The following is a 20,567-nucleotide window of genomic DNA, read 5'->3' as shown; positions in this document are numbered from 1 at the left end:
CTGCTGCCTCAGGGGCGACGTGAGACCAATGGAAAGTCAGCCCACTGGCTGGAATGTTAGTTCTGCTGAAAGGTCAGTTAGTGAAATTAGGCCCTCTGACTGAAAAGCAGGAAAAATGGCTGGGGGGTGGGGGGACAGGACAGGGTGGAGAGGGGGGAATGGGGGTGGGGTGGGAATGCTATGGTGCTACAAATTACTCAAACTTTTTTATGCTTTAAAAAGGTTTTCCTCTCATTTAGAATTACCTATGGAATACTGGTGTCCGGTGGCAGATATCAAATATCTGTTTTTGTCTGGATGAGTAATTTTACCACGTTATTTTTAACTAGCCATTTCTCTCGGGTTTTATTACTGGCAGTGACACTAAGTACTGTTACTTGGGGATCAAGGTAACAACTTGATAAAATAAAACAACAAGGGTATTGGCAGCAAATGTTAAATGTCTAGCATAGGCCAGAAGCTCTCCTGGGGTCTGGTGCTACAAAAGTGAGGAGAGAGCAGTCCCCACCTGAAGCAACTCATCCTCGATGTAGAGAGACACAAAGAGATACAGATGTTGACAGGACTGACAGTGCTCTGACACAGGAGAGGAAGAAAGGGGATGTTTTAGTCAAGTCTTCAGGGGAGGTACAAAGGACTTGCACAGACAGAAAAAGCAGTGTGGAGCATCCCTACCTCTGGTAGGTGGCCCAGACCAGAGGTCCTCAAATGCGAGTGCACAGAACGATCACCAGAGGGCGCTGGTTAAACACTGCAGATCCAGCTTCAAATTGGAGATTTCCACCCTGCAAGTCTGAAATCGGGTCCAGAATCTGCATTTATTATACCAGTAGCCCTGGCAGTGACAACCTATGGAGTTTTGCTACGGATGATTCAAAGCCACTGAAGGATTTCAAGCAAAGGAATGACAAGCAAAATAAGACTATCTCTCAGAAGTCTGGGGGAGACAAATTGAAAGGAGTCTGCAAAGTCCAGTGGGGAGGTAACTAAGGAAAGGACAAAAGAGAGGCTGGTAAGAACTGTAACCAGCTCCCCAGATAATGGAGAGAAAACGAGAGAACAGGCAGTTTCTAGATTTCCCAGGGGTGTAAGAGTAGCTGAGCAGGTCATGGTGCCATCAAATGAAACATGGCATGGAGGGCAAGGGGGGAGAGGGGGTGAAGGGGCCAAATTCACTGTGTTTTTATTAACTTATTGTTTTAATTAAACTTCATTTGGAGATAATCATAGATTCACATGCAGTTGTAAGAAATAATATACAAGAGACCCCACATGCCCTTTACCTACTTTTTGGGAATGTTAACATCCTGCAAAACTCTAAGACAATCCCATTGACAGGGACACAAACCACTGATCTTATTGAGGTTTCCCAGCTTCGAGCTCAGTTTTGAGCACCTGACTTCGAGGTGTCAAAGAAACTGATGGGGAAATATGGCCAGAGGCAAGTGGCTACACAGGTGACACTCCAAGACAGGTCAGCATGAAGACACAGACATAGGCACCTTCATCCTGTGTGCATTGGATGTCCTGAGCAATGGGATTAGGACCACAGAAATACCCAGCAGACATGGTACCAAGTGGAGGCAGGTTTATTCTGCAGAGAGTATGGGCTACGCACTAATTCAGTCCTCTCCTGTGCCCTCAGCAGATGTTAACTCGCTTGGTGGTGAAAAACACAGGTTCAGAAGCCAGATGGCCTGGTTTCTGTCCCATCACTTAGCAGCTCTGGAGTCTTGAGCAAGTCACTCAGCCTTTGGATGCCTCAGATATTGGTCTAGAAAACAGGGCTGAGAAGTGTACCTAGTCTATAGGGTTAGTATGAGAATTAAATGAGACATAAGATGCTTAGAACTGAAAGGCATGGCCAGAAGGAAGCAAACTTGCATGGTTTACAGGGCAGGTGAGGCAGGTAGGCACCCACAGATGGGAAGCAAGCAGCCTTAGCTGAAAGTAGGATCCAATGGCCAAGACAGGTGAGGACTGGCTGCTGTAGGTAGGTCTGTACAGGTATCTGACGTGGTGGAAGCAAACAGATGGCCGAGGGATACTGACAGAGTCTGCCCCTCTCTGAAGAACTTAAGGGAAGGGTGGTGGGGCACGGAGAGGAGTCTGGAGAGAGATGAAGATCCCACCAGCCCCTGTGAGGAGGGAGGAACAATACCCCCAAAGCTAAGGAAGGGCCCTCACCTGTCAGTACATAAATAACTGTACAATCATCTGACAAATAGTTGATGCTGAAGGACTTCAGAGTAAAAAGAGACCAAAGTGGCCTACCAAGGAAATGAGTGGCAAGGTCTCAGGCAGTAAAAGGAGGAAGAAGGGTTGATGGGGAGGGAGCAAAAGAGACTCCAGAGTCCCACCCTCTATGTACCGGCAGCACCTGATACCTGAGGACAGCATCTGACACTTGCCTTGGTCTTTCCTTCTCACTGTCAGGTCTCTGATTCCTGCTCCCAGGCTTATGCAGATAAATGCTAACTGTTGTATTCAGGGATTTTTTTTTTTTCCCCCAGATGTGCTTTTCCCCTATCAACCCCAGAAATGCATCTGAAGCCGAGGCTCTTGGCAACCACAGGACTCAATTTTAGCCCCTGGAATGAGAATTTCTTATTCAGCCCATCAATCATACCACCATCTTGGCATGAGCACAGCTTCAGGGCATCCTCCTGACAGAGGGGCACATATGAAACACCTGCCACAACAGGCCCAACCCACTCTCAGGGGGCTGAGGTGGCTGTTTGAAATTAATGTTATAATTATCACACAGTAAGTTTCTCAAATCTCCTGACCTGTGTACATACCTGAGTGAGCAACGGCCTTGGCCCTGCTGAGATATTGCTCTCACAGACTAACAGGGATGTTATTTTTCCAAATATTAAACTGGTGCATTTAATTAACCCCTTAGGACAAGTCCCCACTGCCTTCCACATCTGAGACCAGGCTGAGGATTTCATTGCCCCTGGAGAGGAGAGCTACGGCAAGACAAGAAACTGCGGCCGAGACCACAACTTTGCCTCCCCATGAGCAAAACGGTACCTCTGTGACTCTGGAAGCCTCAGGAACAAAGGGCAGGCCTCTCCTGAGGACCTGGGCAGAGGGTGGGGAAACAGGCAACCACTGGAGACATCAGAGCTTCTGAAATGACTACACCGGCCACTTGGTCACTTGGTTACCCTCACTCCTCCTTCAGCTTCTCCTCCAGAGGAAGCTTGAGAAAGCCCCAGCCATTTACAGAGCAAAAATAGACTATACTTTCTTTTTACACGTTGCAGTGGAATTTAATTCCACGGCCAGTTGTGCTTTGTATAAAAGTTCTACACTAAAAGCAGCATGGTGTTGAGTTCCCGCTGTGGCACAACAGGATTGGCTGTGTCTCTGCAGCACTGGGGCACAGGTTCGATCCCCAACCCAGGACAGTGTGTTAAAAGGATCCAGCGTTGCCACAGCTGCACACAGGTTACTGCAGGTCAGATCTGATCCCTGGCCCAAGAACTCCATATGCTGTGGGTGGCCTAAAAAGGAAATAAAATAAAATTAAATTAAATTTAAAAAGCAGCACTATGTTTACCATTTAGGTCCTAAAGACAGTTGCTGTGAAGTTTGTGATTCTAAACAAGTCTTTCACCAGGACATGAATACAAATACTACATGGTGTTGCCAGATAACCATGCAAGTAACTCTAGACCAAAAGGCTATAAAACATAAAAAGGCTTACACATTACAGACCATGCGGACCCCTCCCCTTTATCCTCCTCCCAATAAACCTGGCTTTACTTTCCAGGAGACCCGAGGCTAATAAACTGACATATTCGCTTATTAGCGTTTATTATTCAGTCGTGTTACTTTCACAAAGACAGTCCAACTGACCATTTATTGACCCTTAATGTGCTTTCTATCCTGCCAATATAGTCTGTATATTCCTCAAATCCAAAATCATGGTGAGTTCAAACAGGCATTAAGAACTACTTACTTGTCACAGGGATTTTATTTGGAAGATTATACAGACTTTGAAAATGACTCTAAAACGTAGAATAGGTCTTTTTTAATTAAAAAAAAAGATTTATATTCATCATGGAATTAACATTCCAGTGCAAATTGCAAAAGGATCCAGTTTTTATAAGGCATTAAAAAGTTAGTAGCTTAGAGCCCCTTATGAGAACAAGGCACTCTGTGCCCAGTATAAGCCAGTACCAATGTTCTAAAAGGAATATAAAAACATACTAACGAATCCGACTAGGAACCATGAGGTTGAGGTTCGATCCCTGGCTTTGCTCAGTGGGTTAAGGATCTGGCATTGCCATGAACTGTAGTGTAGGTTGCAGACACAGCTCGGATCCCAAGTTGCTGTGGCTCTGGCAGAGGCTGGCAGCTACAGCTCCGATTCGACCCCTGGCCTGGGAACCTCCATATGCCGCGGAAGTGGCCCAAGAAATGGCAAAAAGACAAAAAAGAAAAAAAAATGCACTAACGATATACATAAAAACACCTTTCAGAAGATACACAAGAAACTGGTAACAGCAGTTCCTTCTGAAGTGTGTGATGAGGGGTCCTGTGGGGAGAGCACAGTGAGATGAACCCTCATTATGCCCTTCTGAATATTTTGTTTTTCTACCATGGATATGTGTTACCTACTTTTTAGAAAGTTTAAGTCACACAAGCAGCTGTCTTTTCTCAAAACCCTCCTGTTGATACATTAAGCAACAGGTCTACAAGACGCATGATAAATAAAAACTCATTCCACACTGAAGTTTTTGAAACACCCTTTCTACCGCACCCCAACATCACTCCTTCATTCCAGTCTCACAGGCACTCCTCTAACATGAGCAGCTTGCAAACTCTGTAAAGCAAACAGGACCCAGACAAGAAAGCCCAGGAAGGAATTCTCAGTTCTCCCAATTGCCATGGATTTTCTCACTCTCATGTGTAAAATGGAGATACCCAGCTACTTCACAGGGATTTCATGAGGACTCCCCCAAATATATATATTTTATATATATATATATATATAACCAGTCTGCAGACTACAAAAACTCCTAACAAACGGTTATTTCTGTTGTCTGACAGGTCCCAGGTGTAGACATACAAGTATGTACTGATAGATATGAAGAGCAAAGAACTACAATTTTAATTACATTGAGATTCTGATTAGTATTTAAGCATAGATGCTTACTTCAATCTGGAGTCAAAACTAAAACTGACTAGGAAATAGAGAAAACTGTTGAATGGCAATGGGTTCTGAACAGGAAATTCAAGACTAGGTAATTCATCCAAACCAACAAGACCAGAAGAAATGACAATGGCAAAGACCAAAACAAATTCCAAAATACAGTACTCTTAAGAGAACTATAAACGTAACTCCTTTGCTCTCAGTTTACCAGCAAGGAGGATAATTAGCTAATTTAAGGCCAAGAAATATTTTTTAGATTAAAAAAAAAAATTCCCCATTTTTACTTAAAGACTAAATTTCTTTAGGACCCAGCTCATATTTAACTCTGACAGAAAACCTCCCTCAATTTTTCCAGTCTCCCCACCATTTCCTATATGATAACAGATAAAACAGCAATGACAGTACATAATTAGGTATGCATCTCATTTCCACAAAAATGTCGTTAAGGCAGCCCCCTTGAAGGCAGAGAGCACAGTCTTCATTTGGTTAGAATTCTTCACAGCTTCTACTCCAATGCAGAGAATCTCAATATATCTCTTTTTCTAACTAAATCACTCTTTATTCAAGTGAAGTATATAATAAGTTTTCTGAATGCATTTCTCTAAGAAATTCAAAGGCAGTCATAAGCAGACATTACCCTTGATTTCATTAAAAATTTAATCATAAACTCTCTCACACACACACACCCCCACACCTAACAACCACCACTACTACTACCACATTCTAGCATTCTAACATGCAACAGGCTATAATATTTTTACTTTGTGGGTTTTTTTTTCCTTTTCATTTTTGGTTGCCCCACAGCATATGGAGTTCCCAGGCCAGGAATCAGATCCGAGCTGCAGTCTAAGCTGCAGCTTTGGCAACACTGGATCTTTAACCCACTGTGTAGGGGCCGGGGATCAAACCTACATCCCAGTGCTCCCAAGACACTGCCCATCACAGTGCGCCACAGTGGGAACTCCAACATTTTTACTTTAGAAAAAGCTGAAATGTTTCCAAAAGATAACAATGTGGAATACAGAGTTACAGTGCAGCATATCATTTGATAGGACTTTTAAGAGTTTATGGAAATCAGGAAAGTACAATGGCAGTTGACAGAGGTTGGGGGAGGAGAGAGAGAGAAAGGGAAGTTTATTCAATGAGGAGAGAGAAGGAAGGGGAAGTTTAGTCAATGAGTATAAAGCTTCAATTTTGCAAGATAAAAAAATTCTGGAGATCTGTTACCGAAAAAATGTGTAGATAGTTAACATGTCTGTATGGTATACATAAAATGGTTAAGATGATAAATTTTATCTGTTTTTTACCAAGATTTTTTAGTCTCTGTAAATTTTACATATTCAATTAACTGAACAGCTATACACCTGGAAGAACAGTAAAATTTTTCTAATTTTTGTTAAGGCCCAAGTAGCAAGTACTTGACTTAGAGAAAAGTAAGCTCTTATAATATTATCTTAGAACCAAAATTTTAATGCATTCTCTGAAATTCCTTCAAATCTTTTGCATAAAACACATTTAACAGCAAGGAGTCTTCCAGAAAAGGTACCAAAAAATAAGAGAGAGAAAGTAATACTTTGGGGCTGAGGTCAGACTTATAGCTAATGTTTTATTTATATCAATGCTACATCTGCGGTGTCTTAGACACCAATAGCTCTATGTAACTTATTATGAAAATAGCAGCCCACTCTCCATAACACCCCCCCCCATTTCCCATTCTCCAAAAGTCATTATTTTCAACTCTTTCATTCATGGTGTTTCTTTTGTCTACCTCTTTAACTCTAAATAATATACTTGAAGTTGTATTTCCTGATTTTAGGCATTATCTACTGGCTTCCCACTATGGAAGACAATACTCAGCTCTCTTTCACCTCCCACCAAAGGGTTATGTGCTTATGTATTTCCTTTCTTCCTAACATTCAGCAGATTTCAATTCTGAAGCAAGTATATATCTGTGGCAGGGTAAAACAAATAAGTAACCATGTCCTTATTACCAGAAATCATTTCATTGTCCATGTAACAGATGTGAGATAAACGTAAAAGAAATTAATAAGAAAACTTTATCTCTAACATTTCCATTTAACATAAACTGGAATATATCACATACAGATATATACATATCCATCCATCCACTGACAGGGCTTAGATGCCATGGCATCCTAGTAGCACTGAGCCTCTTCAGCATCCAGGTCTTGCTTTCTAAATACCATTCACTACAAGAAAGAAATAGGTTCCATGGACAAGGTCCATCTGCTGACTGCAGACCTGGGGCAGAAAAAATGTAAGATGAGCCTGGGACATCTTTCTGTGCCAAAAGCAGAGATGCTCTAAGTCAAATGATGTTGTTGTAGGAAAGACAAAAGAGCTTGAAACATCTTCTCTGGCCACCCGTGGGTCAATATGAACCCTGAAATGAATAATGAGTATAACTGGTTGTAAAATACTGAATTAATAAATATCTATGGTCTATAACAATAGCCAAAAATTGCAGTTACAGAAATTTTTACTCTGAAAACCAATAATCAAAGGAAAAAAATTAGCATTTACTCTGCCTTTTTAGAAAGAATTATGATTTATCACAGTTGATGAGGGAAAGTCCATTTTTACAGAAGAATGACAACATCTAGACATTCCCAGTGAAATAACACTTTGGAACTTGGTTCATCAGTAGATGCTAAAACTTTTAAGTGAAAGATTCAGCAATGGGACTGCTGTAGGCACCAAAATTGTACCCATACGTCCTATCCCTTCTATTAGAGAGTAATTTTTACCAGGTAGCCAGAGTTACCTCACCAATTAAAAACCTACATATGTCATGGCTAAGTAAAGCATGCATTTAAATTATGCTTATACAAGCTCATCTGCCAGCCTTCAGGGTTATGTTCATAGTAAGCAAGGCAGATAGCTCCTTTATGACAAATGAGATAAAAGGAACACGTGAAAATGTGGAGGCAATCCTGACTTGAAACCAAAAGCTTGTCCTGAAGTCAAAAAAAAATGTTAGAAGGCACCATCTTCAGGGACCCGAACTGAAAGTAAGCTGGCTGGCTTAGATAAGAAACAGGGCTGTCAATTACGTGTTTGGAGGGGCTTATTTTTGCAGGCTGAATGGCTCAGTGAATATGTCACAAATTAATTACTGATTATGCAAGAAGGGTAGCTGTTTCTTCCACGTATTTGGGGGGCGATAAGGATGGTGGTTCCAAGAGGACAGTCAACCAAGAGAAGTCTCTCATCCAACCAAATGCGACCTCAGGGGTCCAGAAGAAACCACTGTGGGTAAACATAGCAGTTCCCAGGCAGTTTAACATGAAGCATTTTAAGCTTCTTCTAATCTATCTGTCTGAAAAAAGGCCTCATGCCCATGATATGTCTTGTCACTTTTCACCACACTGAACACCCAGCAATTCCTAGCCAGCGTTAGAGTGGCTCACCTTGCAAGCAATTTCATCTGTCTCTCTTTTCTCTGGCACCCTACACTCTGCTGTGATCTGCCTGCTTCCCATGGTACCTGTGAGAACAAGAGATCTGGCTTCTCCGATGCTGCTCACAGCCCCTTAGTCCTGCAGCCTGTTCCCTCCCAGCACCTTCTCCCTAACGATGCCCCCTGCCTCCCCGGCCTTGACCCATGACAGGCACATCCCCCCAGCCGCCATCATGCCACAGCAGGAAGGAAAGGGCAAACCCCTTCTAGTAAGCCCCCTCCACTGGTGCCAGTGAGTCACTTAACTTCTGAGGCTCAAGTCTCTCATGTTCAAAGTGAAATAATAAAACCTTCCCTGCAAGCATGTTATGATGATTACAAATAATGTCTGTAGAGGTCCAGCACAAGGCGTACCATAATTAACAGAGAGTCCTAGCAGCAGCTGGAGCATACTATTAGCAGTCTGTATTTACGGGCCACTTACTGTGTGGTGGGCACTGTTGTCAACACTTTAGAAGTACTGGCTTATTTCATCCTCAGAAGATACTGTCGATTATACCCATCTGACAGACAGGAAGCTGAGGGACAGTGTTGTAACAGCAATGAGAGTAACAGAATGTCCTTGCACGGCTCCCCATCCTTCACCAGACAGAACCTCACACCCTACTCTGGCAGACAAGCCTCCTCACAGTCTTTCATCATTGCCCCACTGCTGACTGTTGTGCCAGATGAAAATTAACCCTGGCAGTTCTACGTCAAACTGCTTGATGACCCTGTTTCTCTGCAGACACCATTCATCTGGTGGAAATGCCCTTTCCTGCCAGTAGCTCCCGACTCTGGCCTCCTAGGAAATGCTGCTTCTTCCAAAATTGTGTTCAACTGTCACTTCCTCTGTGACTTGCCTGGGCTTCCCAAGGCCCCCTGGGACTCCCTCCATATCTTATTCTCTTCACTGTTCACTCTTCCTTCCTCCCCAGATGTCTAGTCTGTTTGGCTAGAACCCCCTCCCCCTGCTGGTGAACATGAGCGGGCAGTGACCGCATTCTCCTGCTCCATCCCCACCAACCAGTACAGTACCTGGCACAGGCTCCAGAGCCTACTTTGAACACAGGTGCTGAGGGGCTCCATGCACCCACCTGTGCATCAGTGTCCTCATCTGAGAACTGGGGACAATGTGTCTCCCTCATAGAGCTCCTGAATAATAAATCAGAGTGGACAGAACAGACATAGAGCCTGGCCAGTGCTCACTAAGAAATGGGAGCTCCGGGGAGGGGCCATCTGCTCTCACGACAGCAAACCCCGCCTTAGGGTCCAACAGCAAACAGAGGACATCTCCCCAAGACTGGAGAGCTCATTTTCGCTGCACATAGCAGGAACTGATTCAATCTAGGCCTGTAAGGAGCACCCAAATCCCCCTAGTGGTGGAGGGAGGGGGAAATCCCACCACTGCTCAAGAGATGTTCGCTGATGCAGTGATAGCAGTAATGGTAGCAAGCATAAGAGGTGATACAATGCATTAACTCAGCAACAATAAGCCTCCTTATTGCAGGGGAAATTCCTACAATGTCCTGTGTCACTCACTACCAAGTCCTGTTTCCCAATCAGTTCAAAGATTTTAATTATATAACTCTTGTGTGAGTGTCACCTATTTTTAAGTATTAGCTAGCCCATTTTAAATGCTTTTCTCTGGTGAGCTCGAAATTATTCAGTTAAACCGAAACTTCGTTCAATTCTAAAAATACCAGAAAGCAAATTCTGTACTATGTCTGCTGTTCTTTCCTGCCAGTCTGTAAGGCTCACTTATTAGACAGCATTTTCAAAACATCACATCCACCTGTAACCTCTTAATTTTTTCAGTCTCATGAAGATGGAGAATTACAGTATCTTCCAAGCTTCCCTAATTCACCTCTATTTAAAACTCTGCTGTTAGGATTTATCTAAGTCAAATATTTGTTTGCGCTCCCCCCCCCCCCCATGGAATTACATGTGAAACCTCACCCAGAAACTCAAGGCCCCTCTGATTTTGGGGATACGCATGGCACAGGAACATCTTTGCCTGCTGCAAGCTCCCCAGGGCAGCAAAACATTTAATCTCCATTTGAGATCTGTAACTCTGCAAAATGACAGCGAGAGTTTCTGTGCTGCTACATTTAAAGAATTTACACGACAGGTCTGTTCCCTTGTTGCTGTTAGCCCACTTAACTTTAGGAAAAACTCTCTTCAATAAAATCAAACAGCAGTGCTTTATAGCTCTGTTCCAAGGCTGAATGTGAGAACTGAAAATAAAACATATGTTTCTATTACAAAGGAATAAAGGCCATTTCTCCTGAAAACACTTTACAAATCCTAAGAACGATCATCAAGACAATGGAAGCCATAAAACCAATGCCAGAAAACGGTGACACTCGATAGTCAATCTTGCCCCAAACATGCTGAATGATACTTTTTCACTATCAAAGCCAGAACATAGAAACTATTACTGCAAGTTAATCTTCTGAAGTGTATGCAGTTTAATCCAATTCAACACATATATATGTGTGTACTTGCTTGGCTGTATAGCTTGCCTGGAGTGTGAAATTTGCTACATTATGGCTGTGTCTACACAGCCAAATGCTTCCAAATGCACTGTATCATTTGCTTCAAGAAGCTGAAGAAGGTGCTGAAGGGAAAGTAGAAAGTGAGAGTGATCAGGTGTAAGAGAGTGCTAGCAAACCAAGATCGGACATTTGAAACCAACCACGTGATCTTTTCAGGCAGTAAGTACACGACAACTGCATTTTAAAAATATATAAGAATAGAGGCAGAGCAGCTGGATATTACCAAGTTAAATTACCTATTCATTACGAAGGGTGAAACAGTAACTTTGCAGTAGAGAAATCGGGTAGGTTCCACCTTACCCAAAAGCTCAAGGTTATCACCGCTGATACTGGGACAATGTGAAGGTCGGTACTGAGATGCTCACAGACAGCCTCACCTCTGTGATCCTCCCAGCAAGTGAGCAGTGTGAGTCCAATCAGGAGCAACTGGACAAACACAAATCAAAGGACATTCTACAAAAGAACTGGCTTGCTCCCTTCAAAAACATCAAAATCAAGATAAAGAAAGGCTAAAGAACATGACAATTAAAGGCCATGTGGATTATGGTTGAGGAGACCATGTCTGGAGAGACTAAAGACTTGCTTTCAGTCACTCAGCCACACAGCGGCAGAGCCTGGAAGAGTACAGCCCAGATGCCAGACCTAAGAGGTTAGGGGTGAGCTCCTAAAATTCATGCATTTTTAAAGTATGATCAGCCTTGGGAGTTCCCGTCATGACTCAGCAGGACAGGAACAATCTGACTAGTATCCACGAGGATGCAGGTTTGATCCCTGGACTTGCTCAGTGGGTTAAGGATCCGACATTGCTGTGAGCTATGGCGTAGGTCGCAGACATGGCTCGGATCCCTCGTGCTGTGGCTATGGTGTAGGCCAGCCAGTGGCTACAGCTCCATTCAACCCCTAGCCTGGGAACCTCCATATGCTGCAGGTGTGGCCCTTAAAAGCCAAAAAAAAAAAAAGTATTCTCAGCCTTGAGCATTTTTTAGGTCAGAGCTTTTATACCCTACCATGAGACAAGGATAGAAGGCAAATGACCTTCAGGGATTTAATACTTTTTAATAGGAATAATCATCAAGACCATGTAATACTTTGTAAAAAACTGAGCAGAATAACAGAATCATGTGTATTATATGGCTTATGAAAGAAGAGAAAACAGCTAGTGAGTGAAGATAATCAACCATCTGCTGTGGGTGTGCAAATAATAGAAATTTTAGCTGAGGGGGAGGTCAGGGGTTAGAAAGTAATCCCCTCAAAGAGTAAGGAATCCAACAAGAAGCCCACAATGTTCTGGTCTAGACACTGGAGCTAGGCTTCCCTCTGTTTGGTAGAGGAAATCATATGGTCCTGGTGATATATTCGTATCCGGGATGCCTAAAAATGCTAAATACATGATTTTCACAAATAGTGAGAGCCTATCAGACTTCTGTTTGTCCTAACATTGTTTCACATTTGGCAGAATTATTCCTGTATCATCTTTTTTTTTTTGCCTTTTGGTGACAGTGAAAATCAGATTAAACTGAACATTAAGGAAAACATGAACGGGAACAAGTTACCAAAATACACGAAGAGCATCTAAGGAATGGAGGAACAGTCCCAACATTATAGCTGGTGCTGCTTTAAGTTTCAAGGATTACAAATTGGGGCAAATTGGTGGTGGCGGGGGGGGGGGGGGGGGAGATCACGGTTCCCACTAGGATACAGTGGGTTAAGAATCCAACTGCAGAGGCTCAGGTTGCTGAGGAGGCTCAGGTTTGATCCCCGGCCAGGTTCAGTGGGTTAAAGGATCTGGCATTGCCACAGCTGTGGCTTGGAGTCAATTCTTGGCCAGGAACTTCCATATGCTACTGGTGTGGCCATTTGAAAAAATAAAAATCATACATGCACACATACACACACACACAAATGCTTCAAGCCTAATTATTCATTTATTTGTCTTAAAAATTACTAAGCATCTTCTGTATGCCAAGTACTGTCCTAGGACATCCAGCATGGAACAAATCTGACAAAATTTCTCATGAAGAAACACTATAGTTGAGAGTCAGTACAGATAGGTGACCAATAAATTGAGATGTAACACCAGATGGCATTAAGAGCTATGAAGAAAAATGAAGTAGGCCAAGATGACAGAGTGACAGGGAGATGATACTTTGGCTAGAGGGGTTAAGAAAGCTTCTCCTGGGAAGTGTGCTCTGAGCTACAGTGGTTGTGGGGAGAGGGAGCAGGCCAGGGGGAAATCTAAGGGTAGGAGGGAGAGCAGCACCCACAAGTCAGTGCCTGAAGTTGCTACAGGAACAGGTTGCTGGTGCTGGCTGAGGTACTGGGCTGAGAGAGATAGGCAGCCATGAGTGGATGCTGAGCCTAGGCATGGACCTTGATTTAATGTTCTAACAAGATCACTCTGGCTGCAAAATAGAAAGTTGTCATCAAAGGAGCAAAAACAAAAACAAGATCAGGTACAGGCCCTGCAATAAACAGCACAGGCAATGGTGGCGGTGGTGGTGGTGATAATGCCCTGGGCCAGGGTAGCGGCAGTGGAAGGAGGATCCTGATTACATTCTGAAAGTAAAGTTATGGAGTTTCCCTTGTGGCTCAGTGGCAATGAACCTGCCTAGTATCCATGAGGACGTGGGTTTGATCCCTAGAACTGTTCAGTGGGTTAAAGATCAGGCATTGCCATGAGCTGCAGCGTAGGTCACAGACATGACTTGGATCCCGCATTGCTGTGGCGGTGTCAGACAGCAGCTGCAGCTCTGATTCAACCCCTAGTCTGGGAAATTCCATATGCCACAGGTACGGCCCTAAAAAGACACACATACCAAAAAAAAAAAGAAAAAGAAAAAGAAAGAAAGAAAGTAAAGTTAACAGGGTTGCTGAGGGAGTGAATGCAGAATTTTGAGAAAAAAATAAAGGCCCAGAATGATCATACATCTCTTACCCTTGTCTACCTGGTGACTACTTGTAACATTTGCTAAGGAGAAGTCTGAGGATGGAGCAAGTTTAGGGATGGTGAGAAATGAGGACTTTGATGTGATATCAGGTTTCCAATGCCTATTCCTCATCAAAGTAGGGGAGCTAGTAAACAACTAGATATCCAGGTTGTGGGGAGAAATATTAGTAAATGCAATAGAGACATGTAGATAGATAGATAGACAGACAGACAGACATAGAGAAGAATCACACATATGCATCTGTGAATGAATGAAGGAGAGTTCAAGAAGGAAAATGTGGAAAAGGGGAAAAAAGAAACGAACACTGTACTGTATCTACTTTAGCACCATTTGAAAATATTGTAATGAGAGTATACTACTTTAATTAAAAAAGGGAGCATTTCTTTTGTTTCCCCCCAAAAAATAATAAGCTGATGAAAAAAATTAGGCATATAGAATTAATAAAAGACTACTATGAAAACAGCACTCAGAGATAACTACTATTAACTTTGTGGATTATTTCCTTCCACTTTTTTCTTGACATTTACATATGTACACTACACAGTTTTGTTTTTTTCTTAAGTACAGTTCATTTTTGCTAGTTCTAACACACATGAGACAATGCTCCACTCAAAGGTAGCAGCTGTGGAATTAGACCATTATTTTGTTTTGAATTTACATTCTCATGCTTTTAAGAGTGTCTCCACTCTCCAGTTCTTTTTTTTTTTTTTTTTTGCTATTTCTTTGGGCCACTCCCACGGCATATGGAGGTTCCCATGCTAGGGGTTGAATTGGAGCTGCAGCCACTGGCCTACACCAGAGCCACAGCAATGCTGTATCCGAGCCGCGTCTGCAACCTACACCAGAGCTCACGGCAACGCCGGATCGTCAACTCACTGAGCAAGGTCAGGGACCGAACCCGCAACCTCGTGGTTCCTAGTCAGATTCGTTAATCACTGCGCCATGACAGGAACTCCTTTTTTTTTTTTTTTTTCCCCCAACTGTCCAGTTCTTTAAGCCACCGCCCCCCCCCACCTGCTTCTGCTCCCAAACACTTCACCCCCAATTCACTCATCTAGGATGGTGCCTGGTACCTGAGGACATTTTCACTTTCCATCCCTGTACCTCAGAGTTTTGCAATTGGGGGGTCTCCCTTAAAATATGCTAAGTATGGGGAGTTCCCTTCATGGCTCAGTGGTTAATGATCCGGACTAGGATCCATGAGGATGCAGGTTCGATCCCTGGCCTCACTCAGTGGGTTAAGGATCCGACACTGCCGTGGTCTATGGTATAGGTCGCAGACGTGGCTTGGATCCCTCATTGCTGTAGCACAGGCTGGCAGCTACAGCTCCAATTCGACCCCTAGCCTGGGAACTTCCATATGCCACAGGTGCAGCCCTAAAAATAAATAAATGAATAAAATCTTAAGTATGTCTCCATTTCATAAAGAATTATTTGCAAACCTAATCTTTAAGTAGACATCTTCATATATAATTTTCTGTGCACATTTCTAAGTAGCATCAACCTTTCCCAAAGCACATTTTAGCACTGCCTCAAGGAGTCACTGTCTAGTCACTAAAAGAGCAAAGACTGACTGAAAAAAGTTTCCCTTCAGTTCATTTAACAAATAAATATATACCTACCCAGGTCAACATGTTGGCAGGAGATGACAGACAAAAATTTTAAATGATAATTTCAGTTAGAGAAATGTGCTGTGAATAAAACAGCAATACCTAAGAACATAACTGGAAAGAAGGTGAGAAAGAGAGAGAATGCAATTTATCGAGGTGGCCAGGGAAAATCTCCTGGGGAAATGACACTTGAGCCAAAGCCACAGTGAAGAGAAGAAGGCTGCAAACACCCTGAAGAAGAGCAACCCAAGGACAGAGACAAGAAATGCAGAGGTCCCTAGAAGGGAAGGAGTGTGGCATGTTGAAGGGACAGAAGGAAGGCCATGCAGCCAGAACATCCCAGGAAGAAGGGGCAGATCGCGGACAGCACCGACGCCTGTGGAAAAGAATCTGGATCTTTATTCTAATTGTAATGAGAAACTAGTATAAAGCTATAAACAGAGACGATTTGATTTAGGCTTATCGATCAGGGTGGCGGTTGTAGAGAGACTAGAACGTTAGAAGCAGAAATAAAGATGGGGAGACCAGTTAGGAGGCTGCCACTGTCTCCAGCCAAGAGATGGAGTGGCTTGAAGCAGCATGTCAGTCACTGTGGTGGTCAAGTGTTCAGACACAGGACACATTTGGGGGTTAGAGCGACAGGACTTGCTGACAGAATCAGGAATCTGTGCCTGAGGGAACAGGACCAGCATGCCCCTCATCCACACCACAAGTGACTTGTGGCCTCATTAATGGACCTTCTCAGTACTCACCTCGCTAGGCTGCGTACAGAATGCACAGACAACAACTACTTACGTTATCAATGACAAAATATACAATATGTCAGAGTTCCTGCTGTGGCACAGTAGGTTAAAGACCCAGAGTTGTCTGTGTCAGTGCAGGTTCAATCCCTGGCCTGGTACAGTGGGTTAAAGGATCTGGCGTTGCTGCAACTGTGACGTAAATCACAGCTGTGGCTAGGATTCAATCCCTGGCCTATGAACTTCCATATGCTACAGGTGTGGCCGAGAAAGAAAAAATTAAAATAAAAAAAATTTTAAATATAATATTGTCTCACTTACCCAAATTGGGATCGGTAGTCTGGCGCTTCTTAATTTTTGCTTCAGAAATAGCAGAATAATAGGCACAAGTCATCTTGATCAGCCACGTTGCTCGAACCATTGGCACTGAATATTTAGCTAAATACGCAAAAACATCTTCTTTTTTACTAAGGATGGGAACCTAGAAACAAATAACGTATGTATAATAGTCACATATTATGTTCGTGGCTAGGCTAACCTAAAGGGGAGAGACAAAAAAGACTGCATGTTCCGGCTGGCTATGAGAAAATACATCCATCTTGGATTTTCAATCAGAACGTGCAGTTTACAAGAAAACATTTTATGCAAATTTTAAGAAAAAAGAATCAAAACTTATGTTTAGCATCTTGGCAACCCAGTTTTATCAGCTGCACCTTTTCATTTATAAAAACAAATTATTTTCAAACCTTCAGATGCCAAAAGCTACTCATCAACAAAATAGGGAAAATAATTTCATGATAGTCCTCCAAGGAGTTTACTCAAAATTAGAAGGGACAGATCAAGTGAAAACTTTCTGACCATAACATTTCATAAGAGTAACAATTTCCACAGAGCTTCTAAAGGTGCCGTTAGCCCTATATTTAAAATAGAGGCTAAAATGATGGATCAGTGAATCTGCTAATAAACACTGAGCTAGAAATAGCTGGGTAATTAATCCACTGGTTGAAAGTAGGCACTTGAGGCAGTTAATTATTTCTTCCAGACCACAAAGGTACTATTTAGCAATTAGTATCCCAATGTACTGCAGAACGGCTTGAAACAGTTAATCCACTCTTCTAGAATTCCTTATAAATAGCCTAGGAATAGCCCATTCATCTATATATGATCCACTCAATTTATGAATACAGAGTAACACAGTGGACAAAGTCTATGTTGGCTGCAATGCAGCAGGATGGGAAAAGTGAGACTGAGAAAGAGGCACACCCCCCACACCAGCAATGAGCCAAAAAAAAAAGCAAGCATTTTTTTGTACATGGCTCACCCTTTAAAATAGGCTATTTCTTCCCAAAGAAATATCAAGCTGCTCCAATGATGAAGGAAAGCTGCCTGGTTGGACACTTCAATGCAGTGTGTCCATATAATGTATTTTACGGGCAACTTAATAGACTTTTGATCATGTGCAGTTCCTGCCTTGCTTGCTGACTTTAGAACATAACCTAGACAGAGACAACTACAATGCACACACAAAACTAAAAGGGAGGTGAAAGTAACATAGGCTAAGGCTGTAAAACTTCCTCTCTGTGGACCACAGTGATACATTTTAACATGAAAATGTCCTGAAAATTTAGCTTACAAGGCCCAATCTTTCATGGAATACAAGGCTCTGGATTTACTATCCGTTTGGGCCCAGGGATAAGAAAAGTGCAGACTTGTATGTTCAGTTGAAGACTGGGGCTGCTGCTTTTCACCAGAACAGAAAGTCTACTATCGAGGGGTTGAACCTTAGCTAGCAAGTTCAGGTTGCCTTTCATTCAGAGGTACCAAAAGACTGTATGTAAGATCAAGGCCTAAAAAATAGGCACATGCAAAAATTAAAGTTAGCATCTCCAAAGAAACATTACTCATAGCATCTTTATAGATACCTAAAGAATTTCTTTTGAACAGTAACTGAAGGGGTTGGGGAGACATTCTTAACATGTAAAACTGAGTCTCACATTAACAGCACAAGGCAAACCTCTAGTTCACTGCCCCTACTAGCAGACCACTAAGAGAAATGGTTGGCTTGGATCAAAGACTTTAGAATTCAGAAGGACATATGTGAAGAAAATTATTTAATTAAAAGAAAAAGACACATTTTGACAGTTTTGTCAAATTTATAGTTTGGGCCAACTCAGGACAGAAACTATGTTTACACTGACTGAAGTATGACTTCCTATAGTGATGGATTCCATTTTCAGCCAAGAAACCATCAGACTTCAACTTTTAGCTGAATCTAGGCAACCAACGGGCAGCTGTTTGGTTTCTAAATCAAGCTGGAACTGCATCTAACTACCAAAAGAAAACTAAGACACCTAGTGTGTGATGATTTTCCATCCACAAAAGGGCTGCCCTTGTCCTGCCATCATTACCCTCAGCCATCCTCTGTTGAGTAAGTGGCAGTAGAGGCAAAGAGAAATGCCAGAGACCACAATCATCAAAGTCACCTGAGGTGAACACGTCACTCCTAGTGAACTGTTCAAGAGCGGGAAGTACATCCCTAGGAGCAAGAATTTTCCTTTTCCAAACCTAGTGAAGACCGTGATTGAATTAAAAGGCTTTTTCACGGGCCATTGTTGACCTCTCTGTGGCTAAATACTTGGGGCACCATGGAGCTTTACAGTCACAGAAACCAGGTCCAGAAACCTGATCCATCCCATACAGGAAACTATTTTGAATTCTAGATCAGAGCTGGAAGATAACTCAGGATCTTAGCAAGAAAATGAAGATGTTCTGCATTAAGCCACCTCACAGATAAATACCAGACATTTTTAAAGAAGTCTTTAAACTTTCTAATATGAAGAACATGCAGAGAATGCAACCTTTTACCCAACTCAGAAGAGCTCTGGCCATCTCAAGATGAAATGCTGAGCAAGGGATGGGAATGAGTGACTCTTGGAATGTCTAAGAAGGGAATACTTCCAAGTATATTCCATGGTGTTATGAAGAAAACATCTTTAACTTTGCAAAGAATTAATGTCAGGGCTTCCCAGAGGGACACCTGACTTGGCCAGAGGCAGCTCCTAATAAAGAGAGAAGAATACTGACTAATACACTGCACTGAAACTCACCTCCCTCCTGGAAGATGATGGACCATTACATCCCTAAAGCAAGGGCGGCAATTCCTCACCAGTGCTTGCTTTCAGAAAACATCCCAAACAATGCATTCTAAAAGCTTATGAAAAAGGAGAACCTGAAAAGAAAGATGCCAGCCTGGCTACATAGGAGTTTGAAGGTTCTAGCCAACATGGACGGTATGAACTTCTGGCAGAAAGCCACCGGATACTAAAAGCCTTTGCCGTCCACAGCCCACAGATACAATTCAAAGGCCAGGGCGGGCCCACATGCTAAACGTTCGCTGTTGGAAAAGAAATGCCATTCGGTCCAGCCAGACAGAAGCACTACCTTAGTAGCAAGAGAGGGTTAGGCTGTTGCTTTTAATCATAAAAATCTACAAAAAGGCAATGCAATGCTCTGATTCTAGGGCAAAATAAAGCCACTTGGGAGCTACAGGCACTATTTTCAAAGAATTGCTTTAGAAAACAAACGTGCAAATAAACACAAAGGAGCTCTCCTCTAAACTGGGCCTGCATCAAGCCACTAATGAAAACTTAAGAACAGAAGATGGGTGCCCCGGAAATCCTTTAGTTTCAGGGGAGATGAGAAAGACCTGGGGGATTGTTTGAAACGTGTGTAAGAAGTCAGAGATCAAGATTAAGAGGGAGGTTTCTAGCTCTCATCTAAATTTCAAAAGACATTTCATATTGGGGGGGCTATAAGCTTGTTGAATCTGTGTAGTATTTCCCACTTGAGGAAAATGATCAAAGGCAAAGATTTTAAAAGAACCTTCCCTTCCCTCCCCCCACCCCCACTCTCAAAAAAGCTGGGGGCTATGAATAAGCCTCCCCAGTTTGCTCTGAAACTTTTTCAAAGACGTTTTTTCCAAGCACACACAGAATCACTACCTTTATCTCACTTGTTCAGAAGGAGACTTAGTCTGAGAATTTGGAAGAATACTTTTCAAGGGAAGGAAATAAATTAAAGCAAG

The 20,567-nt window shown here is 42.7% G+C and overlaps 1 protein-coding gene across 2 annotated transcripts in view; it reads right to left on the bottom strand.

Moving 5' to 3' along the window:
* The window catches only part of MED12L (mediator complex subunit 12L), a 352,961-nt gene that overhangs the window by 294,854 nt on the left and 37,540 nt on the right, over positions 1 to 20,567 (bottom strand). For both annotated transcript variants that reach the window (XM_047784689.1, XM_047784699.1), the window contains exon 5: positions 16,805 to 16,964. In XM_047784689.1, coding sequence (XP_047640645.1) covers positions 16,805 to 16,964 — 160 coding nt within the window. The remainder of the gene's footprint in view (positions 1 to 16,804; positions 16,965 to 20,567) is intronic.

This window comes from Phacochoerus africanus, chromosome 1, assembly GCF_016906955.1.
Source record: "Phacochoerus africanus isolate WHEZ1 chromosome 1, ROS_Pafr_v1, whole genome shotgun sequence".
NCBI lineage: Eukaryota > Metazoa > Chordata > Mammalia > Artiodactyla > Suidae > Phacochoerus > Phacochoerus africanus.
This window is presented reverse-complemented; position numbering and strand designations above follow the sequence as displayed.